At 32.8% G+C, this 15,000-nt stretch overlaps 3 protein-coding genes across 3 annotated transcripts in view; 1 reads left to right on the top strand and 2 right to left on the bottom strand.

Annotated features, from left to right (window-relative positions):
• Positions 1-2,593, top strand: part of HELRODRAFT_185754 (hypothetical protein) — a 3,876-nt gene extending 1,283 nt beyond the window's left edge. Inside the window, 5 exon segments of the mRNA XM_009022987.1 lie at positions 80-162; positions 547-710; positions 913-977; positions 1,300-2,134; positions 2,152-2,593. Of these exon segments, the coding sequence (XP_009021235.1) occupies positions 80-162; positions 547-710; positions 913-977; positions 1,300-1,371 (384 nt within the window). The 3' untranslated portion in view covers positions 1,372-2,134; positions 2,152-2,593.
• Positions 2,594-2,787: 194 nt separating this feature from the next.
• On the bottom strand, positions 2,788-6,420 carry HELRODRAFT_175566 (hypothetical protein; the record flags this gene model as incomplete). The annotated part of the gene is made up of 4 exons (XM_009022986.1): positions 2,788-4,841; positions 5,259-5,399; positions 5,839-5,902; positions 6,292-6,420. The coding sequence occupies 4 exons, from the start codon at positions 6,418-6,420 to the stop codon at positions 2,788-2,790; spliced, it is 2,388 nt and encodes a 795-aa protein (XP_009021234.1).
• A 3,172-nt stretch (positions 6,421-9,592) lies between these two features.
• On the bottom strand, positions 9,593-14,296 carry HELRODRAFT_175565 (hypothetical protein; the record flags this gene model as incomplete). Its single annotated transcript, XM_009022985.1, has 7 exons — positions 9,593-9,607; positions 10,870-10,999; positions 11,878-11,948; positions 12,696-12,766; positions 13,046-13,146; positions 13,785-13,927; positions 14,294-14,296. 7 exons carry the CDS (start codon positions 14,294-14,296, stop codon positions 9,593-9,595), a joined length of 534 nt encoding a protein of 177 aa, XP_009021233.1.
• Between the last annotated feature and the right edge of the window lie 704 nt (positions 14,297-15,000).

Raw genomic sequence — 15,000 nt, 5'->3', positions numbered from 1 at the left:
TGCTATAAAAAATTTATTTCAATTTATTTTATTATTTTAATATTGTTTTATTTTATTGTTTCGTTTTCTTTTGTTTTAGGTCCAGTTTACTACAAAAATCTGGCACCCAAACATCAGTTCGGTGACAGGAGCCATATGCCTAGATATTTTGAAGGACCAATGGTTGTTTGTTTGTCTTTTGTTGTTTAATCTTATTTCAAAAATTGTTCTTGCAAAATTAGACATGATGTTGATGTTGGTGATGAATTTATTGATGATAATGACGAAGGTGATTGATATTAAGAATGATGCGGATTAATTTTCATTGTTAATGTTGGAAGTTGATGATGAAAATATTGCTGAAGATAATGATATTGATGATGATGTTAAAATTAAATGAAAAGCTTTTCTTTGGTGAAGTGAATATTTGTTTATAATGTTTCAAAAAGTTTAATTTCAAAAACAAAATCCAGCATTTCCGAAAAGACAAGATCAAACAATTTCAAAATCAAATCCGATTCATTTTTAAAAATGAAAATCCCCCAAAATCAAAAAATTATTTTCCAGGGCGGCGGCTATGACGTTGCGGACAGTCCTGCTATCCCTACAGGCTCTCCTGTCGGCGGCCGAACCCGACGACCCGCAAGACGCTGTGGTGGCCAAACAATTCAAAGAGTCTCCTGACATTTTCAAAAAGACCGCTCGACATTGGGCCAATGTTTATGCTGGAGGTAGGTTGTGTCTTGATTAGTGAATGTGTGTCTGTGTGTGTGTGTGTGTTACATGCTAATTTATCCGATTGAGGAATTTGGTTTTCGTGTGTGTGTTTGTTTTTTTTCACACTAATTTATTTGTGTGTGTGTGTGTCTGTATCTGTGATATTCATTTCAATTTTTCTCCCTCTACTTCTTTTTCTTTCTTTCTTACATTCAGGGCCCAAACGAGAATATGACCTTGAGCAGAAAGTGGAACAGCTCAAAACAATGGGCTTCGAAGAAGTTATTATTATTTATTATAGTTATTATTTTTATTGATGTTCATAGTATGATTTTATTTCTGCTGTAAGTTTTGCCAATATTATTATTATTGTTATTATTATTATTATTAGTTGTAGTAGTAGTAGTAGTAATAGTAGTAGTATTAGTAGTAGTAGTATTAGTGAAAGTGGCAATAGTAGTATCAGTGGTAGTATTATTGCGGTTATTATTATTAATATTATTATTGTTGATGTTGTTAAATTATTATTATCATTATTATTATGTAAATTTACCTAAAAGTAGAAAAATTTTGTTGACCTTCACCCTTGACCTTCACTTATAGCACAGGGCGAGGGCGGCACTGTCCACGCACAACTGGATGACCGAGAGGGCAATGGAGCATTTGCTGAGCTGAATTAATTATGATTTATAATTATTTATTATTATTAATAATTATTATTTATTATTTTTGTTATTACTTGTTTACCTATTACTATTTTTATGTTTTCATTATTATTATTGTGGTCGTTACTAATTTATTATGGATAGTAAGTGCTCTCGTTGTGAAACAATTAAAATGATATAAAGATAAAAAAAAATTTAGGGTATTAAACTTGATGAAACATCGTTTATTATTATTATAATTTTTATTATTATTGCTATTATTAATATTATAATTATTACTGTATTTTTATTCAACTAAATCAGTTTTTTTTTTTAAATTTTGCTGCGTGTCCACATCTTGGCCGATGTGATTCTTTTCCTCCTTATAACCCTGCTAAAAGTTTCATTAACAATAGGTTTATTATTATTTAATTATTACTCTTATTATTATTTATTTATCATTATTTTTATTTATTATTATTATTATTTAATAGTGATATGCTATGGTGTAGTTTTATCTATAAAGAATAAACTAATCTTTTATTGAATCTTTCAAAAAAGTATCATCATCATCAATGCCGCCAGTTTGATCATAAAAATAAAATGAGATGAATTAAAATCATTATTATTATTATTATTATTGTCATTTTTAATATTTTTTTGCATGCGTTTGCAGTTAATGCATCTTATTTGGAATGCACACAAAACTGACTTTTGTTTATAACTCTAGCTCCTATATACAATATATAACCCTACATTGTGTGTGGTGTGTGTGTGTACCAAATTTTTGAGAGTATATATATATATTATATATATGTATATATATACCTGTGATGTGTGTGTATGATATATGTGTAAACATGTATATCTTGTATATCTATATGTGATATATATATTTATATATACATGCATTTGCAACATATATACATGTATGTGTGTTTTTGTGTGTGTGTGGTGAGTGTGTGTATCACATTTCGTCGGTCATCTTTCTGTAGTCTTTGCAATTTTGAAGAGTTCGTTGTTTTGATAAATAATGTTGTGATGAAAAAATTAATTGGCTAATTAATTAACTAACCATTTTATCTCATCAGATAGTTAAAATTATTATTGATATAAGGGTTTCTTTCATTATTTAAATTACTTTTTATTTAAATTTAATATAATTAACTTGAAATTCGTATTTTTAATTTTACGTTTTACTGGCGTATAAAACGAAAAGAGAAATTAAAAAAGGCTTTGCTATGGTTTTTGTTACAATGTATAAATTAATAAAAATGAAATTTAATAAATTCAAATGATGGTCTGTACGAGAAGAATGGTTAATATGTCTGTTATAAAGACGTTTCAAATTTTAAAAGTAGAAAAATATTTTTATAAGAAAAATTATCGTAGAAGACTTAGCGGTAGAAGGCTCTGTTTTTAACGGATGACTATTTTATGAAAGTTCTCAATGTTTTCTCAACATCGTTGGTTTGATTGGTCTGGTCATTTTCAGAGTTGTGGTTTGGGCAACGTCTTTCGAGGGCCGGTCTAATAGTGTTTTTGGTTTATTAGTTTTCAATGTAATCGTCAATTTGCATTTGTTTCTTTCTACTGAGGCGGGTGTAGGCATGGTTGAGCGTGCAGTTGAACCTCTGACGAACGAGCTGTCTGAACTTTTTTGCGTGGTTGTGTTGGTGGCGGTTGTGTTACTGAGATTTGATCTGTTTGAAGAGGATGATCCGTTTCGTTTGCGTGGTGCATCAGAGGGATTGCCATTCAGCGACAACGTTGACAACTTCATCAATGATGATTTGTTGCCGTTGAGAGCGTAAGCCGGCGGAGATGGTTTGGAATTTTTTGGGCGATCGTCCCTGGAAAGATGTGGTTGCTTTTTAGTAGAATCTAGTAGGAAGGAAGCAGTCAGGTTGGTGATCGGGTCGAGACGTGTATGGCGGAGTTTTGCTTCGACGGCGTTAGTGTAGGACTGCAAATCCCTCCGTCGCACGCCTGTAGCCGAAGAGGATCGCTGTTTCTTCCCAGACGCCGAAACTGTTGAGGTAGATTTGAAGTTATTTTGCGAGGACGCTGAAGAATCTCTGAGAGAAGTTCGTTTTTTATCTGTAGATGTCGCCGGCGGGTTAGATGTCTTGTAAATCGTTTCGCTTTTGACTCGCTTCTCTTTTTCTTGTTTGCTTTTTTCTGCTGCCAGTGGTGTCACTCGACTTGCTGGTTTTGAAGCTGTTCTGTTGAATGCGTTGGGCGGTTTGTGGTTGAAGTTTGCGATTGTGGAGCCGAAATTTGTCCTAAATTGATAAGGTCTTGTTTTTTGAGATTCAGTTGATAGTCCTGATGTTGTTGGTCGCATCGATGAGATTTTTGAATGCACGTTGCTTCGTGCTGTTGTAGGATGCATCTCGTTAGATCTGTCAATAATTTGTTTTGGTTTAACGTTGGTGGAGCTCAAGCTTAAAACCTTTTCCTGTTTACTAGTTTTAAAATTGTTATTTAACGAAGGAGTAGTTGTAATTTTTTGAAAGTCGATTGGAAGATCATTCGTGACGTTGATGTTCACGGAACCCGAGTCTCTTTCTCGAGAACTATTTCGAGAACTCTTCTGAGATGTTGATGTATTAGAGAACTCTTCGGAGTCGAACCCTTCGTCTTTGAAGTTGTTGTCAGATAATTTGTCAGAGTAATGTTTCTCGCTAGTGACAGAACTGCTGGTAGAATCTCTGTTGTGGAGGTTTTTGATGTTGCTGACGTTGCTGTTGATGCTGTTGGCCGTTGCATTCACCTCTCGTCCGTAATTGTGCGTGCGCTTCATTTCAACTTCCTGAGGTTCCAACCCAGAATATAATTGCGTTAATCTCTTCATGCGTTCTTTCACGTTCAGTGATGCCGCTGGTGGTGGTGGCGGTGTAGATAAATGAAGAGCGTTGTCAACTTTGAAGTCTTCTAATTTTTCAGGAGCACTAAGTTGAATTTTAGGACTAGTGAGACTTTCGTTGAGATTCAGATCACTGTTGAACATTTCCAAAGATGACTCCAATTCTCTAATCTGTTGTTCGTATGATGCTGCTTTCATCGCGATTTCTCGGCTCAAACGTTTATCGAGTTGATCATGCTTTGCCGTATCGCCAGAATCTTTATTCCTCATTACGGCTTTGTTGTTTTCTTCTATATCAACTGGAGATAGAGAGTCAACTTTTTGTACTCTAGATGGACAGGAGCTTCTAGTCCGGCTCCTTCTAACGAAGGAATATTCGTTTCTGTCGGTCGTTTCTTCGGTGGGCTTATCGCAAGAATTGTTGCTAAGCAGCAAGCTGTCGAGACAGGTTGGTTGTGAGTTGTTGCAGTTCAATGGAGATCTCTCCCTGTCTACATTCTCGATGTAGTTCTTACTCTTTCTCCTGTTGATTCGGAGGCTGTTGAATCTTATCGATTCCAAAGTATCGAGATTAGTAGATGGCTGTAGGAGGATGTTCATGAGGTCTCTTGTCTCGTCTCCTTTCTCGTTAACTGCAAATAAAAGTTAAAGTTTAATAAATTCATAATTTGTTAATTAATTCTTTTTTCAATAAGAACAAAAACTTCGTCACATGTCACGATTATTTACTGTCGAATAAATTAAAATCGTTTGGTCGTCAAACGTTAAAAATCCACCAAGTTTTAAAATAACTCAGACATAATCACGACACAGTTGTTAACGAGACAAATTAAGACAGTGAATTTGAAAAATTGAATTGAAAATCCATATGAGAACAAAAACTCATTCAAATTTAATCTTAAAAAACTAGATCCAAAAAAACCTATACAAGCACTGCATATGACAAATTCATTCAAAACGTGACTACTACTAATAAAAAAAACTATAACATATTCTAAAAACTTGAACGGTAAATCCCCAAATCCTAAAAATATCGCATCACAACTTACTTCCTAAGTCAAATCTTCTTGTTATAGAAGCCGATCTTACTCTATGCGTCGGTTGTGTTTGTTGGACCTGTCCTAGGACGCTGAATTCATGACCATCATTGTCAGAGTTACTTGAAGGTGCAGTAGAGCCTTGAATCCGTACTTTAAAGTCATAATTACAAATAATTGTTAATTATAAATGTTAATTACAAATAATATAATATAAAAAAATATTAGGCAGCATATTTATTACAATCCATTTACATTTGTAATTATGAATAATTACAAATAGTAATTACAAATAATACAGGCGACCTTAACCATTACACCATCAATTTTATTATTATTATTATTATTATTATTTTATTATTATTATTATTATTATTACTAATCATATATCGTTGTACTCGTTTATTTCAAATGATGAGCATCGTAGAATACTATTGTATTTAATTTAATTTAAATCAATTTATCTATTTTATTTTATTTTATTAGATTTTAATTAGACTTTTATCTCATTTTACTATATTTCATATTTTTCTAGAAATAAAAGAGAGTTCACATTACGTACAATTATTACAGCTAGATTTTCTCTGCATACTTTTCTCTCTTTCTTGCTTTCTCTGTGCCGCTCTCTCCATCTGAAGATCTCTTTCTTTGTTTTCCTGTGAAGAAATTTATTTAGTTATTATTTGTACTTGAAATTATAATTAATATTATTTATTATTATTATTAGTATTATTATTATTCTTGCTATATTATTAAATATTTGTATATTTATCTATAGAGCGTTTATTTAATATGTAATTTAGAGTTTGAAGGCCGTCCTATTTATGCGAAGGCCCAGAAATGTCAAGGCACACACAAATCACTTCATAGTAGGATCGGATCAGTGGACTTTAACCATTAACCCATAAAGCCGACCAAAAAACGTCATAATGAAATATCAATGATGAAGTTAAACAGAAATTTTCCCTAAAAAAAATTGCATTACTGAAGAAAGATTCATTAAAAACATTAAAAAGTGTCTAAAGTTATAAAGCACCCAACTTACATTATGGGCCGTGATGAAACGCTTGCAGAATGAATCAACAACCGTGATACATTCGTCTAATTTGAACGACTGTTCATCATCACAGAAGTACTGACATAGCTCTAATCTCATTTGCTCAACTTCATCCATTTCAGCGCTCACTATTGACATCTGCTCCTCTAAGATCTGGATGAGTTGGGGAGAAAAAAATATAGGGTTTTATAATCATCATTTTGTCATTTCACAAAGCCAAGGTTGTATTTCAGTTAAACCAAAAGTTGGGACAGCATCCCATTCCGACAACACGTAATAATAATAATAATAATAATAATAATAATAATAATAATAATAATAATAATAATAATAATAATAATAATAATAATAATTAGAAGAAGAAGAAGCCCAACTAAAGATTATTTAATTCATCCGTCATTAATTTATTCATTCGTTAAACATTCACTTATCTGTGGGCTATACGTATGCCATTCATTCTTTCATTTGTTTATTTACTCATTCATTCGTTCGTTTGTTTAACCATTCATTTATTCATTCATCCATACATTCATTCATTCATTCATCCATCCATTCAATCGATCAATCAGACGTCCATTAAAATTAGTCGCAATTAAAAATTTCATCAGCCTTCGCCGACTTCGCCGAGTTAATGTTTCTATCCATTATATGTGTTAAAAAAAATTTATTTCTCCAATAGAAACGCCACTACTACTACTCCTGCTACTACTACTGCTGCTACTACTACTGCTGCTACTACTATTGCTACTACTACTACTACTATTACTGCTACCACTACTACTGCTACTGTTACTACTACTGCTAATACTACTTCTGCTACTACTACTACTACTACTACTGGTACTGCTACTGCTACTATTACTACTACTTTTACTTCTACTAGTACTACTGCATTTACATGCAAAAAGAAACGAGAGAGTGAAATAGAAAGAGCGAATGAGAAAGAGAGAGGAAAAAGAAGAATAGAATTAAAAGAGAAAGAGACACACACATACTTATACAAACAATCAAACACACACACATACAAACAGAGAGAGAGAGAGAGAGAGAAAGAGAAAGAGAGAGAGAGAGAGAGAGAGATTCGAAAACAGACGGGCGACTAATTAAACGTATGGCAAACGGATTGACAGAATTAATTTTTAATGTAAACATAGCGAAAAGAGCGCAATAAATAATGAATGAATGAAGATAGAGTAAATTTTATACTTCACATCCATTGGATTGTTTATTATTATTATTATTATTATTATTATTATTATTATTATTATTATCATTATTATTATTATTATTATTATTGCTGTTGTTGTTGTTGTTATTATTATTATTATTGTTATTACGATTAGTGTAGTTGTTGCTGCTGTTAGAGTTGTTATTAATTAATTAATTAAATAATTAATTATATTATTGTTGTTGTTGTTGTTGCCTTTTTTTGCACATCCACACATCCACACAAACACACCCACACACACACACACACACATCCACACACATACTAAGCTTTTCTTTACTAAACTACTAAATTGTGATTAGGAGTGTTTATACAAGTTAAGTACTTGTGGTGTATTCGTTGTCGGTTTTAAAGGAAAATTCATGTTAACGCGAACCAATGTTTGCACAAACACACACACACACACACACACACATGCATTTACACATGCACATATGTATATATACATACATACACATATATATACATACACAAACACACATATATACGGACTATATACATACTCACACAATTGAATCATTATTCTATTGTATTAACAAATAATCTGCATCACACACACACGCACAAACACACACACACACACACACACAAACAAATATACATACACGCACACACACACAAACAAATATACATATACACATACACACAGACACACAAACAAACAAACACATCGTGCACTGTCAGATGAAAATAAATCGACAGAGACAACCTTAACAACTGTTTGATAAATTACTACTCTTCCTGTAATTTTCAATCAGATGGTTTTTTATATTTGTTCATTTAATAATAATAATATTATTATTAGTATTATTATTATTATTTATTGTCGTTGTTAACCAAAAAGCACGTTTTAAAGAAAAGTGATAGGAAAAAGGCGCGACTCATAAAGATGTGAAACATTTTACTGACTAATTAATTAATCTAGTTACTTGTTTTTTTATAATCTGTCAAATTCCGATTTTTTAAAGAATAATATTAACCACAATACAACAATAATTAATAATAATACATGCTGATATTCTACTGGAGAGAGAGAGAGAAGAGAGAGAGAGAGAGAGAGAGAGAGAGAGACAGAGAAAGAGAGAGAATTGTCAGTAAAGCAGTATAGTAGCGTAGATAGATAGAGAACCCACAATAAATTTTATACTCATATTTTCATTTTCATCATTATCCCATTTTCCTGGTATTCTCTGTCTCTCACAGATTTTGAAATATAGAATGAGAAAAAGAGTCAGATGGTTTTGGTTCGTCGCTAGTTAGAATGTTTCTACCAGATGACAAAATGGCTTTGTGTGCTATCCAGTAGCTCAGATCAGAGATCTCATAGGTCGATGAAAATATAGTAATAATGAATCAAGTTTTTAACTCTATGTTCACTCACATTTCAATCTTGGAATATTCAGTCAACGAGATGATAATGATGATTATAATTATTATTATTATTATTATTATTATTATTATTATTATTAATATTATTATTATTATTATGTTGATGACGAAACGATAAAGACTGTATAATGGCAATAAAACCTTCAGTGATAAAAAAAAATAATTACGCTTTTTGATAACAAGTAAACAGCAACAAAGATTATAAACGAATGAATGAATGAGTGAATGAATGAGTGAATGAATGAATGAATGAATGAATGAACGAACGAATGAACGAACGAATGAACGAACGAACGAACAAACGAACGAATGAATGAACGAACGAACGAACGAACGAATAAATGAGTGAGCGAGTGAACGAATGAACAAACGAACGAACAAATAAATGGTAAACGAATGAACGAACGAATGAATAATTGAATGATATATGTAACATTTACACGCAGAATATTTATCTATCTATCCATCACGGACACACGCACATACCTACAAACCATCAATTATTTATTCATCATCATCGTAAAGATTTACTACTCACGCACACACATACATACACACGCACACACACACGCACGCACACATTTATATTTATATATTAACGCACGTGTATATATAATATGATTAGTGTCAACAAATTTGATACTCAGAGTGGTGGTGTTGAATAGCAAGTCTCTATTGAAACCTTTGCTGTGTTTGTATGTGTGAGTGTGTGAGAATGTATGTGTGAGTGTGTGTGTGTATTTACATTTTGGGGTAGTAGGTTACTATGAGGTATTTTTGGCGTATTCTGAGTGTATTTATGGTACTGTAAAATTATTTTGATGTGTAGTTTTTTATGTTTGTGCTTTTGTATGTTTGTGTTTTTGTATGTTTTGTATGTTTGTATTTTTGTATGTTTGTGTTTTTGTATGTTTGTGTTTTTGTATGTTTTGTATGTTTGTATTGTGGTGTATTTGTGTTGCATGGTAGTGATAATTTGTGTATCGTGTTGTGTGTATTGTATTTCATGGAGGTACTGTGTGTTTTATGATTGGAAGATAAAATAAAAACAAGTCGTTGTATTTTATTTCATTGAATGGCTATCGTCATAATCATCAAAGTCATCATCCTAACTCTCGTTGGCAGACGCTTCAACAGCAGCTAGATCATAATCATCATCTAGATCATCATCATCATCTAGATCATCATCATCTAGATCATCATCATCTAGATCATCATCATCTAGATTATCATCTAATACGTTTAAATGAATGGACAGACATAATCTCGCTTTACGAACTTAAACAAAATCCATCGCGTTATATATTATAGAGAGAGAGAGAGAGAGAGAGAGAGGAGAGAGAGAGAAAGAGAAAAAGAGAGAAAGAGAACGAGAGAAAGAGAAAATAAGAGTCCCCTATCAAATTTAAGTAAAAAACCTTAGTATTATTTTTCCTTTTGTTAGAGATTTTCAGAAAGTGTGTGGTTTTTTTTTGTGTGTATGTGTGTGTGTATGTATGTATGTGTGTGTGTGTGTGTGTGTGTGTGTATGTGTGTGTGTGTGTGTGTGTTACATACTTGAGTTGAGCATATTTTGTTTCTCATTTGGATGAATATACGATAATGACGATGATGATGATGAGTACAAAGAGGTTGGTGAACATATGAGAAAAGAAGAAATTATTAAAAGCATCAGTTAGAATTTTCCAACTTTTTATAATAATATATTTTAACTCTAGTTTAATTTTCAGATATTCTTTTCAATTTTCACAATAAAAACTAGTCCAAAACAACAAAAAGTCCAATTTAATAATTCATTTCATAAGATAATGACAAAAACAAACTAAAATAATGCACAAACGCATAAAAACACCTAAAAAAATACCAAAAACACATCAAAAAACACCCCAAAAAACACCCCAAAAAACCAAAATATACCAAACAAATACAAAATACAAACGAATACAAACCTTGCCGCATTGAGACAGTTGTTTTTTGGTTTCTGGGAACGCTAGGCCGCCCACCAATAGAGCATCAACCGTGGCATCGAAATTGGATTTGAACTTTTTCAAGTCGGAAAACAAGCACGGAACATTGTGCCTGTATTTTAGTATTTTGAGGCATTTCTTGGATTGTTATTATTGTTTTTTTATTTATTTTATTATTATTATTGTTGTTGTTGATATTATTATTGTTGTTATTATTATTGGTTTTCGTTTTACGTATGCGTTATATTATATCGCATTTTAACTCGTTCAATGGAAGAGTAAAGACTAATAGTATGTTTGTATTTAGGTATTTTGAGTATTTCTTTGTATTATTGTGGTTGTTTAAATTATTTTCGTGTGTGCGTGTGTGTGTGTGTGGTGTGTGGTATGTGTGTGTGCATGTGTGTGTGTGTGTGTGTGTGTGTGGTGTGTGTGTGCATGTGTGTGTGTGTGTGCATGTGTGTGTGTGTGTGTGTGTGTGTGTGTGTGTGTGTTATTTATTTACTTATTTGACAATATGCAATATTTATCTGTCGATAGCATGTTTATTAATTTTTATTTCTGAAATGTTTTAATGTACGCACCTGAGTATGTGCGTGTGTTTGTGTGTGTGTGTTTGTGTGTGTGTGTGGTGTGTGTTTTTGTGTGTGTGTGGTGTGTGTTTGTGTGAGAACGTTTTCGTGAATAAGAGTGGGTGTTATGTTGTTTTTCTTTTCTTTTGAACTTTTTGCTTTCTGTGATGGGATTTGGTTTGTTTGTATATCGAGTTGGAGTTTAGTTTCGGTCTGACGGATGTCAAGATGTTTGTTGTTGTTGTTGTTTGTGTTGTTTATTCATTTTGTAATATCTATGTTGTTTTGTTTGAACGGTTTTTTAATGAAGAAAAAAAGGATGTTTGAACAAGTGACAAACAAACAAACGAACGAACGAACAAACGAACAAACGAACGAACAAACAAACGAAAAAAAAAGTAATTGATGTTGAACTAACAATGATGAACTGGTATGCATTCTCAGAGCTTCTATCTGATTTATAACCGTTGGGTCCATGGACTGTATTTCCTGTTTGGGTTATTATTATTATTATTGTTGTTTTTTTATTATTATTATTATTATTATTATTATTATTATTATCCCACCATCAATCCGTCGTCAGTTGATTCAAGATATCCCCACACGTATGTGCAAAAATGTGGACAAGTTCACGTACAAATAAACAAACTGTAACAGAAACCACACCACAACCAACCAACCAATCAGTCATCAATCAACCATCCATTCAATCAGCCAACCATTCATCTGCCAGCCAATCAACCAACCAATCAACCAACCAGCCAATCATTCAATCACTTAACTATCCAACCAACCAATCAATCAACCAACCAACAAGCCAATCATTCAATCAACCAACCAACCAACAAGCCAATCATTCAATCACTTAACTATCCAATCATTCAATCACGTAACTATCCAACCAACCAACCAACCAACCAATCAACCAACCAATCAACAAGCCAATCATTTAATCACTTAACTATTCAACCAACCAACCAATCATTCAATCACTTAACCAACCAACCAACCAACCAACCAACCAACCAACCTGAGAAACATAATGCATAAGATGAAACTTGTGGTCATTTGACTTCAGATCAGTCAGCTGCAGTAGAGAGCATAGACGAAATCCCGCGGCATTGCCCGCATAAGCTCCCTAATAAAAAAAATAATTTTAATTAATAATTAATAATAATGAATAATTAATAATAATAAATAATTAATAATAATAATAATAAATTATAATAAACTCACTGTGTTGAGGAAATTGCCCACCATGAGGACCGTGTAGACGACCTCGTGGAAAGCTCTGCTCTCTTTTATGGCTGTTGTTGATGATGATGATAATAATGGTAATAATAATAATAATAAGAAGAAGAAGAAGAAGAAAAATAATAAGAATAATAATAATAATAATAATAATAATAATAATAATAATAATAATGAGATCAGCCTTTTATTTGCATCATGAAATAAAACGTTCATGAAAAAGGAATCATTAAAAGCTAATGGTTATTAAATAACTAACGAATAATAATAATAATAATTACAGTAATTACAGTAATAATGATGATAATAAGGTTAAGTTTTGAGTATCCCAGCACCTTTGGAGCAGTTGATGATGGCTTCGATCGCAGGCCGAGCCGTCTCCAGCAACTGATGGAGCTCCAGGTAAGATAGCATCGCTTGCGTTGTTTGGTGAAAACTGTGGTGGTCGTTATGTGGTGTGGTGGTAATAGTGGTGTGGCGATGATGTGGCCGTTATGTGGTAGTGGTGTGACAATGGTGGTGTGGCCGTTATGTTGTGTGTTGGTGGTGGTGTGACGATGGTGTGGCCGTTATGTGGTGTGGTGTGGCAATGGTGGTGTGGCCGTTATGTTGTGTGTTGGTGGTGGTGTGACGATGGTGTGGCCGTTATGTGGTGTGGTGGTGGTGGTGTGGCGGTGGTCTGGCGATGGTGTGGCCGTTATGTGGTGGTGTGGTGGTGGTGTGGCGGTGGTGTGGCGATGGTATGGTAGTTACGCCATATAGCACGTCTCTACCACACGCGTCAATAATATGCGAAAGCAAAATGTACCCGCATACCAAACATTTCATACAAAATGCCTGCATCTCTAACAAATACCCCATCACAGATACAAACTCCGACAAACTTAAAACTAAAATACCACAAATATTTATACAAAATAAAAAAAACTCGCATTTAATACCTACATACCATTGGAAAATAATGACAGAAATCAAAAGTTGATATGTACCAGAACCATAAAGCCATACGCCTAATACCAAATACCGACAAGATACCTACCTATATACATAATCACAGACGATACACATACATACCATGGAAAGTTAATGATGGAGAGTAAGAAATGCTCTGCACTCCCCAATCTCTCAACATCTCCCTTGTATTCCTTCAACGTCGTCCTCTCTCTATCGTCAGGGAATATGCGGACGAGAGATTTCAGTATCTCTATGTCGAGGACCTGATTGGATGAATGAATGAGTGAGTGAAAGAGTGAGAAAATGAAAGTGAATGAGTGAGTGAGTAAGTGAGTGAGTGAGTGAGTGAATTAATTAATAAATAAATTAATTAATTAATAAATAGATGGAAAAATCAATGGAAGAATAAATTAATGAGTGGTAGAATAATTTGACTGAAAAATAGAGTGAAGGAGTGAGTGAATTATCGATTGAGTGATTGAACGGATGAATGTGGAAAGACGTGGTTGGCCAAAAATTAGTATGCAGATAAGAGAAACAACAATAACAATAATAAATAAATAATAATAATAATAATAATAATAATAATAATAATAATGAATTTGCTAATTACTCAGATAAATAATTACCATACATGAATTTGCGGGCGTAAAAACCAAATGCAAATGAGATGAATGTAAGAAGAAACGGACGAACGAACGAACGAACGAACGAATGAACAAATGAACGAACGAGCGACTGAACGAACGACTGAATGAATAAATGAATGAATAACTAACGAATGAATGAATGAATCGAACGATAATGAATGCAACCGAATTGTTAATTAGCAATCTTTAAATCAAATAAATTAATGTAAGCACTAGCTAGTTTACGTGAAACCAAACTAAACGAACGAACGAACGAACGAATGAATGAATGAATGAATGAATGAAAGAACACACGATTGAACGAATGATTAATCAAACGAACAAATAAAAAAATGAATGAAATTAATGAATGAAATGAAATGAAGATACAACAAAACAAGGACACAAAAACGCAAATTTAGTTCTTATTTAAATAAAATATAAATAAATAAATAAAATATGAACGAATGAAAAATAAAGGAATAAAAAAAGAAGGAGAGAAAAGATAAATTAATGAAGAACAGATGAATGATCACGACAACCAGTCTAAACAACTTCGTCATTAGATGAATAAATTAACATAGACACACACACACACACACACACACACACATACAGACACACACATAAAGAAAGGAAGAATGGGATAAAGGAAAGATGAAGATACAAAAGGAGAGACAAAAACTGAGACAGATAAACACACACCC

Source organism: Helobdella robusta (assembly GCF_000326865.2).
Source record: "Helobdella robusta unplaced genomic scaffold HELROscaffold_34, whole genome shotgun sequence".
In the NCBI taxonomy this organism is placed as follows: domain Eukaryota; kingdom Metazoa; phylum Annelida; class Clitellata; order Rhynchobdellida; family Glossiphoniidae; genus Helobdella; species Helobdella robusta.
Note: the sequence above shows the minus strand (reverse complement) of the source record. Positions and strands in the feature narration are given on the sequence as shown.